Below are 25,224 nucleotides of genomic sequence, written 5' to 3'. Positions count from 1 at the left end.
GGCCTAGACCCTTCATCAGAAGGGTCTAGGCCCGAAACGTCAGCCTCTCTGCTCCTATGATGCTGCTTGGCCTGCTGTGTTCATCCAGCCCTGCACCTTGTTGTCTCAGTCATTAATAATATGTTGCTTGACATGCGTTGTTTATTCTGATATGTTGCTGTAGTAATTTTACAGCTTACTTTTGTGAACAGCATTTTTATAAAAGCTTAAAGCCAAAATATGTTCCTAGCGAATGGGAAATTAAACAATTAACATGTTGCCCAATGTTACTCAATTTATTTTCAAACTTCCTAGTTTAATATCACTGTTGCAATTTTCTATACTGTGATTTGCAAAGATGTCAAAGAGCTCAAAGGGTTAATCTATTTGTCAGACTATAAACATGTGCTTTGCTATGCAGTTTTCCTTGTTGATCCTAAACCAGATTTCATTAGTTTTCGAGGACATATTATTTATGGTGAGTAGGTTTTGTTAAATAAACAGGCTTCTTCATATCAATTTCCATAACTGATCCTGAAATTCAACTATATTAAATGCTACACCACCTTTTTGTGTCTCAAAGATGCAAAGATTATGCTAAGTACAGTTACTGGTACAGTTATTTGTCCAATATATACGGTTAGAATTGCTCAGTTCAGTGCTTCAGTGCTCATCCTATGTGAGGCTGAAGTTTGGAATTCTATTGAGCACATACTGATTTGTGTAATAACGCAGACGCATACCCCATACACAATGCCTTGAATATTCTGAATGCACTTGCATCGCCCAGAAAGAAAACTGACATTACAGCCTATGTAGCCTGTTGTTGGAACAAAGGGAAAGTAGTTCGAAAGTGACAGAAATGTCCAAAAGAGTCAGGCGTGTAAATGACAGTTAATCATACAGAAGTAGAACATTCAAAAGTCACAGACCATTGCAGAAGATGTAAATCCACTTGGAGAAAATTAATGTAGAATGAAATTTATGTTCAGTTAACTCAATGAAAAGATCAAGAGAATATAATAACAAAATTAGGGTAAAATGCAGACAGTAAAATTAATAAATAGAAAAGAAATTGAAAAACAGACAGGTACTTTGTGGTCATTAATATTGAAATATAGCTGAAACATAAACAGAACAAGTTTTTGAGAAAAAAATAACATAAGCCTCTTGCTGCACTTTTTTTTATCATATTCTCAGGCATGTCATAAACCAATTATGATCAAATGAAAGATGAGGACCTGTCCCAAGTTTACACCAATATTATACACAGTAACAGTTGGCAACAATGCAAAAGCCACCCAGGCCACATTTTTGGGTTCTACTTTTGGGAGGTTTTTGTTTTCCAATTGTCAGAGATAGAAAATTAAGGGATGTGACGATAGAGAAGATAGAAAACTAGATGATATGACGTAGAAAACTAAGTGGTGAAATGATGGCCAACACATCTGTGGGAACAAACTTTCTTCCACCATATGAATAAAATTACATTACTACACAACTGAAACAGCAAAACAGCAGCAATCTGTCTCAAAGCATCACATCGTCCACTTGCACATGCTCTGCATTCTCAATTTAGTTCCTAGCAGGTACAATGACATCTAAGCCAGCATACTCGTTATAAATATATCTAATATTAATCTGTGAAGATAGTCATAGAATCATACAGCACAGAATTAAGCTATTTGACCTGTCATGTCTGTGCTGGCTATTTGAAAGAGTTATCCAACAGAATTCTACACTCAACACTTTAACCTGTAACCCTGAAAATTAGTTCTAACCAATGATTTGTAGATGTTTAACATGAGGTCTTTGTATCTGCATTCATTGACCCTATTTAAAAGTCATATCATCTTGCCCCGCTATCTTTAGTATTGTGAATATGTACCCAAGTCTCTCTGCTCTTACATGTTACACAAAACATAGTCCCTTTTAAATTGTGCTTCAATCCATGTGTTCCTCTGAAAGTCAATCTTTTCATACTTAAAACTGTGTTTGTTATATTTCTATCCATTTCAACAGATTCTGTATCCTCCTGAAATCTGTTACAACCCTGCTCATAATTTACTATACTGCCAAGTTTTGTAAAACTTCAAATTTGCTCCACCTGCAGCCATGTCAAGGTAATTTATATGCCAAGAGAAACAATGGTCCGAATATATTAACTAGCTGAGGCCCTTCAGAAAATACCAGTTACATTTCAATCTTTCTCCTTTTTAGGTATTTTTATAATTAGTGTCAGTGACTCTCTTCAAATTGATTGCATAGTGATAGCCAGGTAAGCTATCTACAAGATGAACCTCAAAAACTTGTCAAGGTCCTTTCAACAGCATCTTCCGAACTTGCAGTTCTATTCCCCAAAAGAACAAAGGCAGTAATGTTGCGGGAGTACCTATGCCCACATAGACAGCAATGGTTCAAGAAGGCAGCTTACCAATACCCTCTCGAGAGCAAACAGGGATTGTAAATAAATACTAACCTTGCCAAAAATGCCCATATCGCCTTAATATAAGAATTTAAACAAATATGAGCACAGCGTGCCTGAATTAGTCACAGATTTTGTTAAAATAACAAAAAATGTTGTTTGCTCCATTCTCTGACAAATTAAAATTTGAACAATTATATTTACAAATCAGTAACAATCTAGAAAAACAGGTGCAAGTTAGACCGAATGGTTGTAACATCCAAAAGGTGTAGGTTATCTGAATTCATAGAATCATAGAAAGTTAGAAAGAATCATAGAATCCCAACAGTGTGGAATTGGCCATTCGGCCCATTGAGCTCACACTGACTCTCTGAAGAGCATCCCACCCAAACTCGCCCCCCCTGCCCTACTCCTGTAACGCTACATTTCCCCAGCCTGCACATCCTCAGACACGATGGGTAATTTAGCATAGTCAATCCATCTGCACATCTTTGGTCTGTGGAAGGAAACCAGAGCACCTGGAGGAAATCCATGCAGACACTGGGTGAACACGCAAACTTTACACAGACAGTTGATTGCGGCTGGAATCAATCCTGGGTCCCTGGCACTGTGAGGCAGCAGTGCTAACCACTGAGCCATTGTGCCACCCTGGATTGTAAGATCGAGCCATTTCCATCAATCAATATCACAACTGAAACAAGTTTTCAGAATATATTAGGTCTGATAAACTGATCAGATGATCTTTTTCTTTCTCCTAACTTTTAATGCAAGAAGGGGAGAAGGGGCCAACAGTTTTATTTATTATTTGCTTGGGTTAAGTGCAATAAAGATATATCCTGCATAACACGCACATCAGTACCAAGGAAATATGGTGAGATAACAGGAAGGGAATGGATTAACGTTTTCCCACACGTTACTGGAAATTTTATTTCCTCATGTTTACCTGAAGACATGAGCTGATTCCTCAAAAATGAAATATTTTCTTCCAAGTCAAAGGGTAGAGGCATACCAAGGTCTCCATTGCACCAGTAAGGACGACATTCTGGCTGCTCATCAACTGGTAGGCTGTTGGCAAGTCTGGACTGACACCTGGAACAAAAACGTAAGCGTTATCAAAAGTACAAAGGTAAAGCAATTTCATCAATATATCCAGATTAAAACAAATTATACAGGGACCAGAGTTAAAGTCAAAAAGAAACGTTCTTCATCTTTATGGTAACGAACTCTTAAGCTAGTTTTGAATTCATTATCAACATTTGCCAACTGTTAATGCACATCATGCATGTTGCTGGAAAACAAAGAACATACTGTTCCACAATCCCCTGAAGCAGACATGGCTTACATTGTCTCATAAGTATAATTTTCACATTGGTTTCATTAAGTTGGGGAGTAAGAAGTGCTTTAACTTGTAACTTTTGACTTTGTGTGGCTCTTTAGTAAATTGCTTAATTTGACAGAAAAGATCATTATTCAATTCTAAAACATTTGTCCTACATGAAATATACTAGATCTATGTTAACATGTCAGGTTTGTTAAAAGTGATGTTGAAAACAGTACAGCTCAAAATGACTTTGTGACTTGGTAACCTAAGATGAAAGCCCATTACTACACAGATCTTCAAAGCTTGCTCATTAGAATGCAAAAGATGTGGTGCATTTCTTTTAATCACCAATTGCGATACTGAGAAAGCCCCAGCTGTAGTACCATAATCTCCACAGCATCAGAGATTAGAAGTCAATTTACTTCAGTCTACTGAACATCATGAATTAAATCTCATATTCCTTGCTCCTTTATGACAACTAGATGTCTTTGAAAAAAATTAACACACAAATGTGAATTAATAAATATTTGAACTGTCATGAATAACTGAGTTTTAAAACAGACAAATGAGAAAACAGGAGAGTTATGAGAATAACCATTATAAATACATGCATGTTTAATACTTTGTGTACATTAAAGTGACTAGACAGTCAAAACATCTCTAATTGCTTCACAAACATCTACACTATTTAGGCAGACAGAACATTGCATGTTGAGGACTGTATTAACATATAGCACACCAATATATCTTCAGTAGCGTACATCATTTCAGGATAATAGCATCTGTTAACATGCACTAAGCACTATTATGTAGCACATCATTTCATAAATAATAAGATTATCCGACCTCAGGGCCCTGAAAACAGCAACGTGCTTAAATGTTCTCATTACTTATTTAAAACAAGAATTAAGGGAACAAAAGCTAGGACAGCTCAGTTACTATAAATGACTGGGTGAATAGGATAAGCAAAATTGCAATTAGAAAACTTCATTGTCTCTGGATAAAAGTGGAGTTTCATGCCAATTTCTGGCATTTTTAAACAAAAAAATCAAAGGTGAAACATTGTTAAAGGGATTCTTAAAGGCTTAGTTAAACATGGTTAAAGGGTTAGTTACAAAACTCAAAAAGCCATAATTACCTGGTTTTGTTAAGGTATGGTAACAGTTTCTGAGCAGCCAATAGAAGGTTAGTGTAAAAGTTAGCATACAAAATGTCTTTCAACTTAGCATCATACTGTACCAAATTACTTCGATGCTATGCTTGGTTGTCAGGATCAATAGCCTATCACAGTAAAACCATTTGACTGATTTTTAAAACTGTGCTATCTTTTTCAGTTGGGCTGTAGCTGAAAATTACTACAAATTTGGATCCACACAACATAAATGCTCCAAGTTAAGATTTTTTTAAACCAAATTAGTTACATCCTTCCTTCTTACAAAGTCATTCAGCAGTTTCTATGAGAAAAAGAGATTCCTGGTGAGTATAAAGTACTGTTTGGATGTTCACTTCAGAGATGAAGCTAATGGGGCTAGATGAAACTTTAAACAGTCTTACAAATAAAACATAACACAACTGAACAGTTACAGTCACATTTTTTTTTTATTCATTCATGGGATGAGGACATTGTTGGTTAAACCAGCATTTATTGCCCATCTCTAACTGCTCAGGTGTCATTCCCAGAACAACTTGCTGCTGCTGGGATATCCCAAAGTTAACCAACATAGCTGGTGCCAGCACAATCTTCATAACCTGGACAAGTGCTGTCATTCCAGAGCTGTCCTGCACAGTTTGTAACATTTGCCCTGGATATGGCACACAAGGGAAATTTGGTGCCCCATTTTGCAGGCAGGGACCTGCAGGTCCTTCTGGTTGGGGTGGTGCATAGGTGGGATGTCGTCTTTCCCAGAATCATCAGAGAGGGCCCAACACCAGATCATGCCAACCTGGTCCACAGTTGTCACCCAGGTTAAAGCAGTCACAGCTGCGCTGATAAATGTATAGCCCTGTAGGTAGAAGGTCAATGACTTTCTCCACTCAGTCAGCATTAAACGATACCACCAGCATACCTGCACCAAGTTACAGCCGACTACTTTTATCTCCCTTAGTAAATGCTTCTTTCTCATTCCAGGAGGAAAGCAGTTTAAAATATGGCAGAAAGAGTCACATTAGAAAGATGAGTGATGGGCTGCCCGACATTCGGTTCTTCATCCCTTATTTAGGTAGCATGTTGACTCTGACTGCCCCCAGTGGCTGCCTGGTCATGTCCAAGCACCTGGACTGGTATTGGAGGAGTCCCTTGACTTTCTGTGCCAGGACCCGATGGCCAAAAGCTATCCCCCTTGACTTGACCGAGGACTGCTGAAAACCATGACATTTGCCCTGGCTTTGTGTCTTCGCAAATGTATGGCAATAAAGCAGAACTGTAAGCCCGGTATCTTTGAGGGGGATAAGGGCAAAGAGGTAATGCACAAGCAAGTAGGCTCAGAATGAGTTAGCACTATGAGAGCACATGAACAGATTTGAGATTCATGCTGGTTCAGTTCTTGAGCTGGATGTATGTTGCTGAGTGTACAGCATCCTTGCAGCAGCATTGTCATGATAGTTGCTGATGCAGCTTGAGGTGCAGCACTGAAGTGTAGAAGCTTCCTGTAACTAGATCAAAGATGTATCATGACTGTTTTTGAGAGGCTGGTACATGTCAGATACAAATGCCGAGGGTTGTGTGCAGCCAGTGCCCCTGGACTGCACCCTGAGGCAATGGTGCCTGATGTCTAATAAGGAGGTCATCTTGGAGCAAGGGGTGAGCTGAAGTTACCAGGTACCTGTTTTGAGTTCCATGTTGAGAATTCTTAACATCTAGCTTGTTAGGTGTTTAGTAAGATAGGAAGCTGAATATCAATGAGGTGAGTTGCTGTGTTAATAAGGCATTTAATAGCAGCTCCCTCAGTTGGTAACTCAAGGCTGCCAAGTGAACTCAGCAAATACATGAAAAAAGCAGTGAGTTACTTCCAATGTGGAGATAGGCCTTGCTAGAATTTTCATGCAATTCTGACACAAATCTCACATAACCCACATTGTACAGACCCTATAAGATTCTGCCTATTGAGGCAGAGGGCACAGCTTAGGTGTTAGATCATTAGGGAAGAATTAGCTGCACAGGCCGTGAAGAAAGAGGAGTTAGTTCAGTCACTAGAAGTGTTTACAACTGGTGAGGATGAGACATTGGATAGGCTTTGTACCTGAAATTTATGAGGTTTTGGACCGTATGAGATACATCCAAGGATACTGTGGGCAATGAGCGCAGAAGTTGCAGATACCGACTGTAACTTTTCAGTTTTCTTTGGATTCTGGGGTGATGCCAAAGCATTGGAGAATTGCAAATGTTACACTCTTGCTCAAAATAGACTGCAAAGGTGAGCCCAGCAGTCAGTCAGTTAACTCTAATGGGGGTGGGGGTGAAACCTCCATAAATAATAATTTAAGACAAACTTATTAGCTACATGGACAAAATTAGCTAATGAGGAAAACTTATTTAAAGGAAATGATGTTTAACTAACTTGCTGAAGTTTTTGGAAAAGGTAGCAGACAGTATTGATGAGAGCAATGCTGTTGATGGGGTATAAGGATTACTAAATGGCACCGTGCTACACAGCAAACTATTGAGCAAAGTTATAGTTCATGGAGTAATAGAGACAACAGCGACATGACTACAGAATTGACTGAGTGACATGAGATGTTCTTGGGGATGGAGAAAGGTTTGAAATAGTCAGGGGTTAAGTTTGGGACCCTTGTTTTTCCTGACTATATAGTAATGAACTAGACATGGTGTACAGGGCATAATTTTCAAAAGTCGTGGATGATATGAAGCTTGGAAACATTTTAACTGTGAGGGGGTTAGTGTAACACTTCAAAAGAACACCGACAAGTGGTTGCATGATCGGACAGATGTGAAATGAAGTCTGTTGCAGAGAAAGTTGAGGTGATTGATTTTGATAGGAAGAACATTGAGCTTCGATACAAACTAAAAGGTACAAATCTAAAGTGGCTGCTGCAGAGTGACCAAGGTGTCTATGTGCATAGAACATTAAAGCTGTCAGGACAGGTTGAGAGAATGATTAATAAAGCAAGCCGTATCCTGAGCTACAGTAATAGGGCCATAGAGTACAAGAGCAAGGAGGTTAGGTTGAACATGTGTATGACATCAGCTCAGACTCAGCTGGAAGACTGAATCCTGTTCTGGGTGCCATAATTTAGGAAGAATGTGAAGGCGTGGTGGTGGTGGTGGTGGTGGTGGTGGTGGTTGGGGGTGGTGGTGGTGGTGGTTGGGGGTGGGGGAGGGTGGGGGGGGGGAGGGGGGATTGCACAGGAATGGTTCTGGGGCGAGGAACTTCAGTTATGAAGATATAGTAGAGAAGTTAGGACTGTCTTCCTTGGGAAAGTGAAGGCTGAGAGGACATATGATTGAGGTATTCAAAATCATAAGTGTCCTGGACAGTGTATTTTGCAAGAAACTGCTCCACTTAAGAAAGGATCAAGAACAACAGGGCACAGATTTAAAATAATTGGCAAAGGAGGAAGGGTGATATGAGGAAAAGCTTTTCCATGGGGCAGCTAGGATATAATAGCTGGGAATGCAGCTAGTATATTGGGGAAGCAATATCAGTCCATGCATTCAAAAAGTAGTTAGTCTGTTATTTGAAAAGGAGCCGAATGTAAGATTATGGAGAGAAGGTGGAGGATGAAATTCCCATTTGGAAAGTTGGTACAGGCACATGGATCAAATAGTCTTCTTCTGCATCATCTGGATTCTGTGGTATCACTTGAGCACTAATAGCTAAATATCAAAGAGATCTAGCCAATATTCAAGGAAAGATAAAGATTAAGTGGATTGAGGTAGTAAACTGATTACAGCATATCGAAAGGCTAGCAGAATAAGAGACGAGGAGGTGTGTGTGCAACTTTGTTTATATATGTTAGGAAGTGACACTGACATTACTTAATAAGATGAATATGGTCTCATAGTTATATTTGTAGAGTAAAGAACTGGAACATCAGCCATGCATTATTCCCTGTGTCAGACAGAACATGGTGTAGCATCTTTATAAAGGCACATGCTCTTAGTCAGTCTCAGCAAAGTCTTTGACACCACTAAATTGACTGCATGAGATTACACTGACATTTTAAACACAGCTCAAACACTCTGCCCGGTTGACAAATAAATTGCTTCATGTTTAAGCCTCCACCAACCACAAGAGGCAGACTGGCATTTGCAATGGTATAATCTGCATGGTAGTCACCTTGGTATGATTTAGCAGGACACTATTTATAACCTAGATAACAAAAGAAACACCAAGGAGCAAGACGGAATGGCAATTACAAGCTTTGTATAAGGTCATCTATCCTCAATGTGGCAAGATATTTCATATGCGGTCAATTCCTGGCTTAGAAAAAAACACGTCCTCTCAAAATACACAACAATCATTTTAAAAGGTTTTGCCCTTACCACTGCTTCGTAAAATCAAACATTTACAACTTTTGATCAACTTTAACTTCCTCCTGTTTTTCATTTCCATTAATTGCTGTTGATTTTAAAAAAATGTTTAAATAGTTATGAGGACAAGAGGACTTGGCCGGTAGGAATTACGTAATTCAGCAGTGCGAAAGAATTAAACTAGTGTTAGCCAAGATACAAATGCTAACCAAGGTTACTTAAGTGATCTTCTATCTGGAATGGTGTACGTTATTCCAGTTCATTTGTACTGTCAGGGTCAATAAATCCTGCAAGTTAGTGTTCCGAATGGGGTTATGAGTGTGGGGTTATGTTCATTTGGTACTTAGCGGTGAAATTCTTCTTTTAATGGAAAATTGGGCAATGACTGTTCACTCCACAATAAACGACCCAGTAATGAAGTTGCAGGAATGTGCATATTTACCATGTGTAATTTCTGAGAATATGATTTTGTTAGCAGCTGTTAATTATGGAGAGAAACAGATTTCTCCTGTTTTCTTGTTAAGAAACATTCATTTCTCCACATTATTTTTAAAACAAGAAGAGATAGAAATGGAATTTAAAAACAAGACACTAAAAGTTAACACTAATACCTTACAATGCTTGAAATTTAAAAAGAGTGCCAAAGCAATGGCCTAAAAATACACATATAGGGGTTTAATTCTAACCTTGTGTATATTTGATCTAGTTGATGGTTTATGTTCAAGTCCCCCAATGACTTGATGTTTAAAATTTTTATCCTGCTGTCTTAATCATAATTTGATAATCATGGACTACCTCAAAGTGATCAGATTCAAGCTGCAAGGATCCATTAGAATGGATATACACCTTCTTTCATTCGCTGCCTGCACTCGCATGGAAAAAGACAATACAATTTGTAAATCATGTGATCTGCCTTTCCCAAAGTAAATACATTAATTGCGGCACACTTAATTGATATAAACAGAATGGATTATTCAGGCACACTATCTAATGTACAAAAATGCCCAATACACATGAGCTATAATGTATGCTTTTCTGATATCTTTTGCAAAATACTAACTTAGTAAGAGTCAAAATTTAACCAGTAAATGGAAATATGTCTTATAATTGCCACAAAATATTTTACTCTTACAGCACTGATGAAGCTTTGCATGGTCAGGAAAGAGAATTCACATCCAGAGTGAGACACAGCCCCAGTCAGTATACAGTTTGGGGTATTTGGAGGCTGCATGGGAATTTTGTGCAGAGGGAAGAGGTACTTTTCACTTGCTTTTGACTCATAATTTGTAAGGCTTTTATAACAGATTAAATTGAAGCCCAGCACTGAGGGCCCAGCACAAAACAAAAAGTGACATCACAGGAAAACCATAAATTTGTAGGTTGGTAACAGCTGCTAATTTGACTGTTATAGGTTACTTTTGGATTGAAGATAAATAGAATAAATATTTACAGATTACAAAATAAAAGATGGATAGAAAATTTTAAAAAAGATAAATTAAAAACTAAGTAATTAAAATAGAGATGCAGTGCCAGGCGATGTGTTGTTGGTGGACCACTGTGGTCCTTAGTGACCACATGTGTAACAAGTGTAGGTTGTTTGAGGAGCTCCAGCTTAGAATTAATGAGCTGGATCCTGAGCTTTGAACACTGACACATGAGGGAGGGGGAGTGTTACCTGGACGCTGTGTACAGGATGCATTCACTTCCCTCAGATTAGGTCTTGAATTTGGTCTTTGATACCTTGAATTTGGTCAGCGGTCAGGACAGGAGGGTGTGACTATGAGTGAGGCAGGCGGAGGGATCCAGCAGGTATGCTGAAGGTGCCTCAGCCCTTGAGCTTGTCCGACAGGTTTGAGATTCATGCTCCCTACGTGGACGAGAGAGCAGGGATTGTAGGAGGATGAGCAAACTGACCATCATACCTTGGTACAGGTAGTTATTCAACATGTAGGGACAAAAGCGAAGTGTGATTGTAATCAGGGATAGAATAGTCAGGAAACAGATATTGTTCTCTGAGGCCTAGATAAAGAGTCCCAAAGGCTGTGTGCTTGGATTCAAGATATCTCATCTGGGCTACGGAGAAACTTGGAGTGGGAGGGGAAAGATCCAGACATTGTAGCCCAATAATATAGGTAAAAAGAGAAAGGAGGTTTTGTTAAAGGAATACGAGCAGCTAGGGCTAAATTTAAAAAGCAGAACCAAAAAGGTAATAATCTCCAGATTACTACCTGATCCATGAGCGAATTGACACAGCGTCAATAAAATGAAAGAGGTAAATGCTCAAAGATTGGTGTGAGACAAATGGGTTCAAATTCATCGGACATTATCATCACTACTGGGAAAGGAGGGAGCTGTTCATTGGGATAGGCCCCACCTGAATCATCCTGGGACCAGAGTCCTGGTGAATCACTAGGGCTTTTAATAGGGCTTTACACTAAATAGTTGGTGGGTGGGTTCAGTTACATGGAAAATTAGAAAACGTAGAAAGCTAGCGCACAGGTGCAATAGGTAATCAGGAAGGCTAATGGAATGCTGGCTCTTATTTCAAAGGGGTTGGAGTATAAGAAGAAGGAAGTCTTATGCAACAGTACAAGGAGCTGGTAAGACTACATCTGGAGTACTATAGCAGTTTTGGTCACTTTATTTGAGGAAAGATCTTTCATTGGAGACAGTTCAGAGAATATTCACTAGGATGATCCCTGGTATGAAGGGATTGTCTTATAAACAAAGATTAAACAGAGTGGGACTCTATTCACTGAAGTTTGGGAGAATGAGAAGTAATCTCATGGAAACATACAGGATTCTTAAGGGGTTTGACAGGGTATATGCTGAGAGGATGTTTCCCTTATGGTAGAGTCTAGGGCCAGAAGGCATAATCTGAAATCATAGGGGCACCAATTTAAGACTGAGATGAGGAGGAATTTCTTCTCTCAGAGGGTTGAGAGTTTTGGAACTCCTTGCCACAGAGTGTGGGAACACAGCCCTTACAGATGCCCCACAATGTTGCGTTCTCAGCCCCCTACAATACTTTTTAAAACCTCACAACTGCATGGCCAAATTCTACCCCAACGCCATTTACAAGTTTGTTGATGATATCATCATTGTAGCTTGGATCTCAAACAACGATGAGACAGAATACAGGAAGGAGATTCAGTGCTTAAGGCATGGTGTAAAGATAAAATCTCTCTATCAATGTCAGCAAAATGAAGCAGTTGATCATTAACATCAGGAAGCGGAGTGGAGTGCACACGCTTGTCTGCATCAATGGAGCTGACGTGGAGATGGTCGAGAGTGTCAGATTCCTGGGAATGATGATCACCAAGAACCTGTCCTGGTCCACCCACGTTGACATGACAGTCAAGAAAGCACAGCAACATCTTTACTCCCTCAGCAGGCTAGGGAAATTCAGCATTTCCACAAGGACTCTTAGCAATATTTATGATTGCACCATAGAAAGCATCCTATCTGGGTACATCACAGTGTGGTATGGCAACTGCTTTTCCCAAGACTACAGCCCTTACCGTCATGCAAACCAGCCTTCTACCGATACTTCCCACTGCCTCAGGAAAGCAACCAACATAATCAAAGATCTCTTCCATCGGGCAAAAGATATGAAAATTTGGATACGCATACAAATAGATTCAAGAACAGCTTCTTCCCTGCTGTTTTCAGACTTTTGAATGGACCCCTGAAATGTTAATTTTGATCTCCGTCTCTCTGCGCCTTCTCTGTGGCTGCAACAGTGTATTTTGCACCCTGTTCTGCTACCCTGATGAACTTTGTATGGTATGATCTGCCTGTACAGCATGCAAAACAACACTTTTCACTGTATCTCAGTACATGTGACAACAATAAATCAATCAATCAATCAATTTAAGGCTGAGATAGATTCTTGACTCAGGGAATCAAAGGGCAAGGGGCAGGAAAGTGGACAAAGGGATGTCGGATCACCCATGGTCCAACTGAATGGTGAAGTAGACGCGAGGGGCCAAATAAGCTACTCCTGTTCCTATTTCTTCTGGTCTTATTGTCTTACCTACATTTGGTCCTTTATTCAACTCAGCAAAACTACAAGACCAGGCTGTTGCTTCCGATAAAGTGGAAGAGAGAACAGAATTGCAGATTAATTAATGTCTTGCTTTTACATTACTCTTTAACTCATGATTCTTCTTTTTCTCTTGCAATATAATTTACCATTTCTTACTTTTTAACTCTTGTTAATGGTGATTGGAGGGTCTTGTTGACATCCAGTTGTCATCATCTTGACCTCTTTTAACTGATGTGTAGACTAACCTTGGCAAGTCTATTCTCAAAATTAGTGGCCATATCTTGGAGCACACGCAAGTAAGGCAATGCTGTATGCAAAAGCAAGGTCTGTTGACTGGTGCTGTTGCCTCAGGATGCCAAATTCTGCATCCACCATCATCTGCCTCAAGATGAAATCAATAGCCAAGAGAAAAAGTAATGGGAAAAGTATGCAGCCTTGCTATACTCCTGTGATGATGTTTAAGGAGTATGTGGTGTCTATGCCAGTCTTGATTCAGCAGGTAGACTTGTGGTATAAGGCTTTGAAGACGTTAATATCCCATTCCAGGATTTCATTTTGTTGGTGGTACACCAGAGTAACTGCTTTTGGCTGCTATCAAAAGTTGTCCCCAAATCACTGAAATTGATAACACATGTCTCTTTGTATGGTGAGCTCTGCTCTGAGTACAAACAGAATTTTGCATTAACTATCACCTTGGAAACCTACCTGTACATCAGTAGGATACTGTCCACTTCTGCTTTCAGTCTGTTGAGTACCGTGCTGAGGACTCCCATCATTCAGGATATCTTAACAGTCCAGATCTCGCTGAATGGGTCTGTGAGCTCTATTTTGATGGTATTCTTGCCATGTTTAAATAGCTTTGCTGGTATCTTGTCAATTCCAGTTGTCTTTTTATTCTTTAGGTCCTTTGGACCTTTGGCCTGATAATTTCTTCCAGGTTGACATTCAACTACTGAGTGCAGTTCTGTCATCAAACTCAAACAAGCAGCTGGGTTAGGCTAGTTGAGGATCTCTGGAACATGCTCCAAACACCTCACCTCCTGTTTCTCATTTGCCAATACTGTCCTGCCATTCTTGCCCTTGATTAGCACAGTGGTGTTGTGGTGTTGCTTCTTGAGTAATTCAGATACCCATGATCTTGTACAGCCTCTGGCTATCTTTTCAATTTGCTAGTTTTTTCCATTTCCCCTTTGTAGAAAGCAACATCTCCAGGGAGGGTAATATACAGCTTGAGGTCTATACAAGAATTGGCAACGCAATATTGGTTTTTGCAGCAGCTCCACGTGATCTAGGTATTCAACACCATTAACACAGCCATGAAGTTGCAGCTCTAAGTGAACACAGTCATACTAACCACATTAAATGCCATTGAGGCATGGAAGAGAATTATCAAGGTGTCATATAAGTTGGATCCCTATTAGCAGCACTGCCTTGATTAAATCCTGAGCATTACATAGAGAGATAGTATCACGAACAAAGAGGTCTTGGAGAGGAGTGTCAGAGGCCCTGTGGGGCACCATGATGGACAGATGACTGAAATATGAAGGATATATTTCACCTCCCAAATATGCACCCCAAAGGAATGGCAGTAGAATCAATACTACTAGATGGAAAAAGAACCTAGGTCAGTCAAAGAAAATCTATCTAAGTACTTTTAAGGTCCAGTTACTATCTGGTCTGGGGGAAAATGACTGAGGCTGGTGGCAGACTTTGTTGCCCACTGTCTGGCATTGGACCAGAGGAACTATTGTTAAATAAGTTTAGCTATTTTTAACTTTCCTTTGAAAGGATCCTTTCTTTTCTCATTTTCTGCCCATTGGATTTCAAAAATGACAGAAGAAAACATCCACCTTAACATTCATAAAAATCTGTTCTTCTAGTAGCTTTTACTAATAATCTAATGGAAGTAATCAGACTAACACAAATACATAAACAGGATGAGTTAAGTGTACATTGGATTGTCTCCACAACCAAGACATTTACTTGGGTCAGTGCAGGCAAATCACCTAAATCCCCAGTACTCTGTATCTGGACTCATGCCAAATTTATACTAATAGGAGCATAAGTATTGCATGAAAAGCCCACTATGTGCTTACAATACGGAAAGTTAGGTCATGAGGGTTCTCATGGAGGTATTTAAAATATTGAAACAATGGGACAGGTAGATGGAAACACAGTTTCCACATTTAAGCAGTAGAAAACAGTCATTGAGTGAGATTAAATGTAAGAATCCAGGCAGAGAGTAATGGAAATTTGTTTACACAGTGTGCTGTGAGGTTGTGGATTGTACTAATGAAGTTAGTAATTTAAGCAGCAGCCACGTCCAAATTAAAATAAGTTAGATGGTTGAAGGAATGCCAGCAGGTGAAATAAACAGGTATGGAAAAATGATGACCACACCGTTCGTGCTCCTATTCATGTAGAGGATAAACACCAACACAGACAAGTTGAGCTGAATGATGTGGTACCATGTGGTAATTTTTATTTCGTATCTTACATTACAACAGTAACTAATTTTAAATTAAGTCATGAACAACCAGGAGGAAGACGCCCATTCATCTACATATGGTTCATATCGAAAGAGGCTGAAATAGATACACTAGCCTCAGGAGATGTTGTGGCTGGTGAGCCCAATGGACCATGCTCCACGAATTGTTTGGCCAGCACTGAAATACCTCTTCAGTGCACATCGCATGACAAATTGGTCCTGCCTTGAGCTCACATTTATTCTCTTTCTATTTACATTTATCAGTAACTGTTCATCTTTATTCAACTCCTTCAATGCTAGGTCAAGCAGAAATAGAAGGTTCACTTAGAACACAGGAAGTTAATGTCAGCCTTCTTGATTGCACTCAACCTTACTGTTGCAGACACTGACTCAGAAACTGACACTTACATAGTTTATGTCGAAGAGTCTACAGTGGAGATTCATGAAGCATGAAAGAAAGGACAAGGAAATATAATGGTCTAGGAACCAGCTTGTTGGAGTGCATTGGTAATGGACTGAATCCTATGCTTTTTCTGGCTAAGTCCAAGTTGTACCAAGAATTTTGGAGGGCTTTTTTAAAAATCACAAGTGCTGGCCAGTTCTCTTGAGAAAAGTTACTAAATTCGTCACATTAATGACACACCTCACCCCTATGGTGCCCTTCATGTCCAGTTCTGGCCCCATCTCACCATGTGCCAAATTTCCTAGATCAAATCACCATTCAGTGGATATCTGTCAATAGACTGGTATCTCTTGCGTCCATGCCATCTTTAAAAGGCTACAGTGCACCCGGACAAGCACTGGCATTCTGAAGCTGCCTGCTCGTTGACAGATAGAATACGAACGTAGAGTCACGGAGGTCTACGACACAGAAAAAGGCCCTTTGGTCCATCGAGTCTATGTTGGTCCAAAACAAGCACCTAACTATTCTAATCCTTACATTTAGATTTTGGCCCATAGCCTTGTATGGCTTGGCATCGTAACAGCACAGCTAAATAATTCTTAAATCTGATGAGAGTTTCTGCTAATACGACACTTACAAGCAGTGGGTTCCAGATTTCAAACACCCTCTAGCTGAAAAGGTTTTTCCTCACATCCCCTCTAAACCTCCTGCCCCTTCCCTTAAATCTACACCCCTAGTCACCACCAGCATGACAGAGATGGGGAAGATGGCACTTTGATTCTCTGAAGTTTCCGGTGGCCAGGGGACACAAAGTGTAGGAGTCCTGTCCCCTTAGGACCAGCAGAGGAGACCATAACACCAGACCCTGGCAACTTAGTCTGAAGTTGTTGCCTGGGTCAGTGTGATCTTCAGCAGCGTCAAAAGAAGGTCAATGACCTGCTCTGTTGTGCCAGGGTAAGTGTCACACTCTTCTCTCAGACATCTTGCACTCATTCCACCTCAATGCCTGTACCCACATCTCACCAAGTCTCATGCTCTGCCAATCTCGGTATTGTATGCAACATTTTCATTCATTCGCTCTCACCCACCCGCAATCTCCCACACCACTAACCCTGCATGGAATCTGTGCTGTTGCCTTATGCTCTTAGAACATTTCACCACCTTTTTACCATTTGCACCAGCAATAACAGCCATGCCATTCACTTTCATCTCACACAATCACTCCCTTTCTCTCACTACAGGAGAAGATAGACCATTACAGGAAAGAGCAAAGTTATACAGGAGGATGGAGGGGTGCTCGACATTTGACTCCTCAGTCCCTATGAGGAGAGAATCTGAGCCCTCACAGGGGGACTCCAGGACCGCTCCTACAGGGATGCCCAGACATTCATGACCTGACAACCAAATATCACTCTTCAATCCACTGCAACTCTCACAGTAACCCTGCTGTCAACTTCAAATTATTAACCACAATGCCCTCACTCTCTCTTGTCCCTCTTCAGTAATGGCTGCCCTATTGCTACTCCACCCCAAGTCCCCTTCCATAAGTTTCTGTGGATAGACATCCCCTTGAGTGAACTAGATGGACAGCCCCCTGACGAGAAATGCCCAGACCCCTAGTGGATGTACATTTCTCCAACCACCATGAGTCCCACTCCCCACACTGACTGCTATGAAGCCATAGGATTGACTGTAACTCACTCCCCAGACTACAGAGTCATGGATTCCCTGACAGGAATCATCCCAAGTGGAATCCTGACCATGGTCAATGCCCTGAACTAATATTGGAGACTGTCCTTGACTGACTATGCCAGGACCCCAACTGATCAGTGCCATCTGTTTCCATACTGTATGACTCTATGACTCTCTAGCCATTGATTTCAGTGAGGTCCACTCACTTAAGTCTTTGAGACATGGCTCCTTGCTTGCTGCACATGCAGTGTGTTTGCTGCAGTGTGCTTCCTAAATTAATCTAGTCCCATTTGCCAGCATATGGCCCATATCCTTCTAAACCCTTTCTATTCATATACCCATCCAGATTCCTTTTAAATGTCATAATTGTACCAGTCCCTACCGCTTCCTCTGGCAGCTCATTTCATACAAGCAACACCCTCTGTGTGAAAAAGTTGCCCCTTCGGTCCCTTTGAAATCTTTCCCTTCTCACCTTAAATCTATGTCCTCTAGTTTTGGATACCCCCAACCTGGGGGGAGCACCTTGGCTATTCACCCTATCTATGCTCCTCATGATTTTGCTCCTCATCATTAAATCTCCATAAGGTCGCCCCTCAGTCTACAACACTCCAGGGAAAATAGTCCCAGTCTATTCAACCTCTACCTATTGCTCAAACCCTCCAAGCCTGGCAACATCCTTGTAAATTTTTTCTGAACCCTTTCAAGTTTCACAACATCCTTCCTATAGCAGGGAGACCAGAATTGAACGCAATAGTCCAAAAATGGCCTAACCAATGTCCTGTGCAGCTGCAACATGACCTCCCAACTCCTGTACTCAATGCACTGACCAATAAAGGCAAGCATACCAAATGCCTTCTTCACTATCCTCTTTACCTGCGACTCCACTTTCAAGGAACTTTGAACCTGCACACCAAGGTCTCTTTGTTCAGCAATACGCCCAGGACCTTACCATTTAGTGTCTAAGTCCTGCCCTGAATTGCCTTTCCAAAATGCAGCACTTCAATTTATCTAAATTATACTCCATCTGCCACCCCTTAGCCCATCAGCCCATCTGATTAATATCTCATTGTACTCTGAGGTAACCTTCTTCGCAGTACACCACACCATCAATTTTGGTGTCATCTGCAAACTTACTAATCATACCTCCTATGTCCACCACTCTGCCTTCGTCAATCCTCTTTGTTACTTCTTCAAAAAACTCAATCAAGTTAGTCCTGTTTCTCTTGCAGAGGGGTCGTCACCCTGGTTGTGAGGCATCTGCTCCAGGCAAGCAGAGCAAACAGCTTTGGGTTTTTAAAACATTAGACAAAAGAAGCATGAGTGGGCAGGGTCAGGCTCACACAGAACCAAGAGATTTGGGTTTTGCTTTCAGTTTGATTTTGAGTTAGCTGGCTGCTGGAGTTAATAGGCAGAGTTCTCTCTCTCTTTGCTACTAGTGAAGACTTAGAAAGTTTGTCCTCTTAGAAATAAAAGAGGCAGACCGTTTTTTTTCAATGTTTCTTTCAACTGGACTGAAGAAAGACAGTGGGTAGAATAAAGCAGTTTTGCTAAATTGCCTTGCCAAGGGTGTGTTTATAGAAGGCTGTCTATATTGGAACAGTTGATGATTAGTGGTTAAAACAAGTATTATCTTGTTAAGTACTTCAATAGGATTAAAGTTATGCCAATTTTTTTGTTTCATTTGTATTTTAACTATGTTGTAAGAATAAAGCTTGTTGTGATCCACCACCAGTCTTTAAGCATTCAAATTACATCTGGAACACAGCACCTTACACTTGCCATTAAATAAATATAAAAGTTAGGGTCTAGGCTATCTCCTTACTACATTTTTTGTGAGGGGGCATCTGCTCTGGTCCATAACACTAATATAGTGCCTTTAAAAGGATAAAATACCCCAAGGCTCTTCACAGACACATTATAAAATAAATACAGTATTAGGCCACATTACGAGGTGTTGGCTCAGAAGACCAAAGTTTGATCAAACTAGTAGGTTTTCATTAAAGTCTTAAAAGGAGGAAGATGAACTACACAGGTCATTAGGTGCAAGGAAGAAATTCTGCAACTTAGAGCCTAGGCAAATTAAAGTAAAACATGGGTCAATTATAATTAGCAACATTCAAGAAACTAGGCATAGATGAGCACAGATATTACAGAGGGGTTAAGGGAATGGAAAACAAGAACAAGAATTTTAAAATCAAGAAGTTGCTTGACCGGGCATCAATGCAAGTTAGAATGCAGGGGCGATGGGTGAATTGGACTTAGTGTGACTTACAGCAAAAACAGCAGAGTTTTGGTTATAACAGTGTGGAGCTGGATGAACACAGCAGGCCAGGTAGCATCAGAGGAGCAGGAAAGCTGATGTTTCGGGTCTTCAATTCAATTCAATTCTTCAATTCAAGATTACGGAGGATAGAAAATGGGATACCAATCAGGCATGTGTTGGAATTGTTAAGCCTCAAAGTAACACAATCATGAATGAAAATTATAGCAGTAGATGCACTGTGTAAGTGGCTAAGTCAATGACATTAAAGACATGGTAACAGACATGGTAACATGGATCTTAGGAACAGAAGGCACATGTAGTCAGAAGCTTATCTCAGGATTATATGTGACACTAAGGTTGTGAACCAGCTGGTTTAACCTGATACGTTTGCCAGGGATAAGGATGGAGTAGGAAACGGAGTCTGAAAGAATGGTTTAAGTCTTCACAATATTTGGTTGGAGGAAATTTCTGTTCATTTGGTACTGAATAGCAGCTTAACAGTCCGATAATTTATCAATAATTGAGAGAAGTGTGGTGGTGAGGTAGAGCTGGGTGTTGTCTGTGATCAGATGAAAACTAATGCCACAATGATGTTACTGAGCAAGGACTAACAATCTTTCTGGGAAGGTTGAATGAAGGATACCATTGCCTGAAATTCCTTACTACTTTTGCCATTCAGTGCTCAGAGGTAAGGAGCAACAATGACAATGTTGCATTCATAGTCTTTCAGAAGTAAATTATGATTTGCCTTGAGAAGTTTAATCCTCTGAAAATCAATTCATTACAAAAAACTAGGAATAAGGAAATGCAAATAAAACAATGAATTACTAATAATTCTAGATAGCATCTTGGGTAACAATACGTATTTGAAGCTTTAGCAAGAAAAGCAAATATAGAATGTTAGGAGAGTAAGTGCTCAGAGGCAATTGTGTGTAAGACAATTGTCACATCTCTCATTTCAGCAGGAAGAACCAAAGCTAAGCTAAATATTCTATCCCTACTCACATATGCCCAGAGAATTTAAATAAAGATAGGTCGAGCTTTTGCCGTCTTATTTTGGTATGTTGTGAAATTGCATGCCTTCTGTCAATTAATCTGGCAAACTACATGCATGTCAATTTGTAGAAACCAAGGCATCCCAAAGCTATATGTATTCAGAATGTTGGCAAGCTGCAGTGCTGGTCAATTGCATTATGACTTACACTTTGGGCAGGACTGTACGCAGCCCTGCTGGTGGGTTTTAGTACAGGAGTCACATAAAAACATTGAGTGGTCTTTCTATTGCCTAACCACCCTTTGCACCACTGTCTGAAATATCACAGGAACAGAATGGCAGCGGACAGCCAATTAGTGGCCTTTTAAGAATTTCATTCAGCTTCTGCGGGTATTTTACTGATGGACAGTGAGGTTGACAAATTGTGGGAAGTTTAGTAGTTGTGCAGACTGGTATCAGGCAAGGTGAGGAGGACCTCCTTATTTTGCAGTACTACTACAGCAAGCTAAAGCATAGCATTTTCTGCTGAACAAAACGGTTGAAATAGCAGCATAACCCCACCACCAGTTCGTGATCTGACTCCAGAAAGAAGCAATGTACAAATGCCTGGAGGATGTAGTGGTACACCAGATCAGATGTGGTTCAATTCCAATTCAATATCAAATCCAGTTTAGACATAGTCAGGGAGTCTTTATATTTATATAAACAAGATGAGACTTTTTTTCAACCAAGTCCTCAGAAAATGTTTACTGAAAGCGCTTACGCACATGCTTAAGTGGAGCTATGTCCCAAAGTGTTCATTTGGAGTCAGAGAGTACAAATCAAGTACTACCAAGCTGGAATCAATTCTGCAGCTATAATATAAATCCAAACTAAAATTTAGATAACCACAGCTGATATAATTCAAATTAAAACCTCTGATATGCACAGTGCTATGTTATAAAAATGCAGATTGCAAGTGTAATTGGATACATTTAGGAAATATGTCTTCTTAAACAGATCAATAAAGATGCGTCGGGGTGGACAGCATCCATTGTTTTGCTAACTTGGCCGCACGTCCACATCGACCCATTTAAGAGAAACAAATTAGGTAACATACGATTTCAAAATTTTCTTTGCTAAAGGCACTTGTCTGGACCATGGCAGCATTTAATTTATGAAAATTTACAATCTGCAATTAAGGTTTTCGGTTGATAGGTAATATATTGAAAACATTTTATACCCAGGCCTATTTGTCTCACTGTCAGTAACATGACTGAGGTGATATATGGGACAAAACGACAGCTGAAAAGTAAGTGGCATCTGATCTTTGACTCAAGTCACATGATTGGGTCACCTGACCAAAGGCAACAATATGAAGGTCAAACAGGTTTGATAATTATATGGATTATGTCTGGAAACACCTGGATACAAGCTGTAGCAGTAGCTTGGGGTACGAAGGTTTTAGTTACCTTGCTTCATTATAGGACAAGAGCAGAAAGCAAAATACAAAAGATCTAAAATTTCAAAGAGGTGCACATTAACCTGTCTTTACAGCATCAGATAATGGCTATATTGTTTCTTTAAGCAATTTATAAAAACAAACACATTTAAAGTAAATTCCTTTCTATTGTGTTCATAATATTTTGTAACAGTATTCAAATAGTCATTAATTATAAACATATGTTATGTAAAATCAAAGAATACAACTCTTGTTAATTATTATTTTAAACTACATATCTTGGCTAGATTACTGGGAATGGATAGAGAAAGTTGTGATACACAGATTGGAATGAATTCCTCTATGTTACAATAAGGTCATATTCAAGAGTTAGGACCTTTTGCCAAAGTATCTACAACATATAAACTACACAGCAGTTGTCCATAAATTTTATTCTATTAGCACAATTTTAATGCAGAGTTTCCAGTTAATACATGATATCATCACAAGGTCATCGAATGTCTTTGAAATATTGCCCTGAAACATTTGTTTTACTTATCTTACTCTCACTAACCTGCTTATGGTTTCCTTTGATTTGCCTCCATTCACTCTGCTTTGCCACCATTTCTACCTTTGCCTAGCAGCTTCAATCTTAAATCATTCTACCTCAGTCTTTTTTTCCATATTATTGTTTTTAAACTTTGATTTTTAACCCCAATGGGATTGTAGTTGACCTTGGTGCACCAATACTTTGGCCACAATGTTATGTTGCTGACTCCTTGTTCTTTCTTTTCTTGTTCTTGTTTCTTACTCAACCAAAAATATTAGTCCAGCAAGGACTTTGCATTGTCCCTCTCTTTCTATCTTTGTCTTGTTATTACTCATAAAGTTTCGATGAGAGCAATAAGACTGCTTTTGTATTAATTTGAGCTTTCAACTGTTTCCATTACAAGATGAGATAGCAAGAACTGCAGATGTTGCAGTCAGAGACACCACAGTATGCAGCTGGAGGAACACAGCAGGTCAGGCAGCATCAGAGGAACAGGAAAGTTGACGTTTTGGGTCGGGACCTTTCTTTCCGACCCAAAACGTCAACTTCTCTGCTCCTCCGATGCTGCGTGGCCTGCTGTGTTCCTCCAGCTCCATATTGTGTTGTCTCCATTACAAGATGACCGCTTTCATTCCTACCTGCCTTCTCTTTCTTGATTCGCTATAATCATGCAGAGTATTGTTAGAAAGGGAGGTCTAGGTATTTTGAACCAATGACTGGTGATGGAATAGCGAAAGAATTCCAAGTCAGGATGCTCCGTGGCATTGAATGAAGCATGGTGTACTAACGTGTCTTCTACCTTGTCCTTCGAGGTGGTACAGTTCATAAGTTTGGAAGGTGCTATTGAAGGAAGTTTGCAAGTTGGTGCAGTGTATCTCACAGATAATACACACTGCTGCCATTTTCCACAAGTGGTGGAAAGAGTGAATAATTAAGATGGTGGATTGAGGACTCAATTCCAGACTTGACACAATGCACCAAAATTAGGAAATGCCTGCAGGAAAACTGATCCTTAATATTAAAATAAATGTAGCCACGCTGTGTTAAGGTATATGTTAAAGAAGCCCAGATGAAGGAAGTGAAAATATGGTGACATATTTTAATTACTGTGACTGGATGCTACATCATGCTTCGATATAATGTGGAACCGGAGGAGCACAGCAGGTCAGGCAGCGTCAGACAAGCAGGAGAGTTGATGTTTTGGGCCTAGACCCTTCATCAGGACTGGGGAGGTGGAAGGGAGCTGGGAAATAAATAGAGGAAAGAGGCGTGGGGCTGAGGGAAGGTAGATGGGGTGGTGATAGGTGGATGCAGGTAGGGGTAGTGGGGATTGGTCAGTGGGAAGGGTGGGGCAGATAGGTGGGGAAGGAGATGGCCATGTAGTGTCAGGTCAAAGAGGTGGGGATGAGAGGGAAGGTTGGACATGGGATGAGCCCAGGGGTGGGGAGATTTTAAAACTGGTAAATTCTATGTTTAGGCCATTAGGTTGTAGGCTCCTGAGGCGAAATATGAGGTGTTGTTCCTCCAGTTTGCATGTGGCATCATTGTGGCACTGGAAGAGGCCCCGGATGGGCATATCAGCAGGGGAGTGGGAGAGGGAGTTAGTGCTTAGTTGTTCTTCCAAAAAATGTTCAGTGACAGAGCTGTTGTCACAGTGAAATACACTATTGTTCACCTTCAGTCCTGTCTCTGAATCCCAATTCATCTTTTAGAGATTGTTAGAAAGATTCAGTCCACTCTTCGCATTTATTTTGTATCGTGTGATGAATATAATGACTGGGTTGCCTCATGTATGGTGAGCTTTGAAATCAGACTGCACAACAACGCTCCAATGAAAAGTGTCAGCTGGAGGTATTATGCCTCACTGGGATAGTGCACTAGAAATCAAATCCTACTATTCCTAGAGATGTCAGAAATGTTAAAGCTACTATAAAAGTATGCAAAAATTCCTAAATTGCCTGTTTCTTTGACCAGGTTGCCAGAAAACATGAACTAGGTTTCTGTCCTTAACAAGAATGACTTTATTTAAAATAGCTAAATTGTAACCACAGGTAAACAACAATAAACTCTAAAAAAAGGTGCAGGGCTGGATGAACACAGCAGGCCAAGCAGCATCATAGGAGCAGAGAGGCTGACGTTTCGGGCCTAGA

General features: G+C 40.1%; 1 protein-coding gene across 1 annotated transcript in view; it reads right to left on the bottom strand.

The window, feature by feature from the left end:
- The window catches only part of fto (FTO alpha-ketoglutarate dependent dioxygenase), a 321,431-nt gene that overhangs the window by 16,462 nt on the left and 279,745 nt on the right, over positions 1-25,224 (bottom strand). Inside the window, exon 8 of the mRNA XM_048605987.1 lies at positions 3,348-3,493. Within this exon, the coding sequence (XP_048461944.1) occupies positions 3,458-3,493 (36 nt within the window). The 3' untranslated portion in view covers positions 3,348-3,457. The remainder of the gene's footprint in view (positions 1-3,347; positions 3,494-25,224) is intronic.

The sequence above is a fragment of the Rhincodon typus genome, chromosome 15 (assembly GCF_021869965.1).
Source record: "Rhincodon typus isolate 14 chromosome 15, sRhiTyp1.1, whole genome shotgun sequence".
Lineage (NCBI taxonomy): Eukaryota > Metazoa > Chordata > Chondrichthyes > Orectolobiformes > Rhincodontidae > Rhincodon > Rhincodon typus.
The sequence above is the reverse complement of the archived record's forward strand: the minus strand, read 5'-3'. Positions and strand labels throughout refer to the sequence as shown.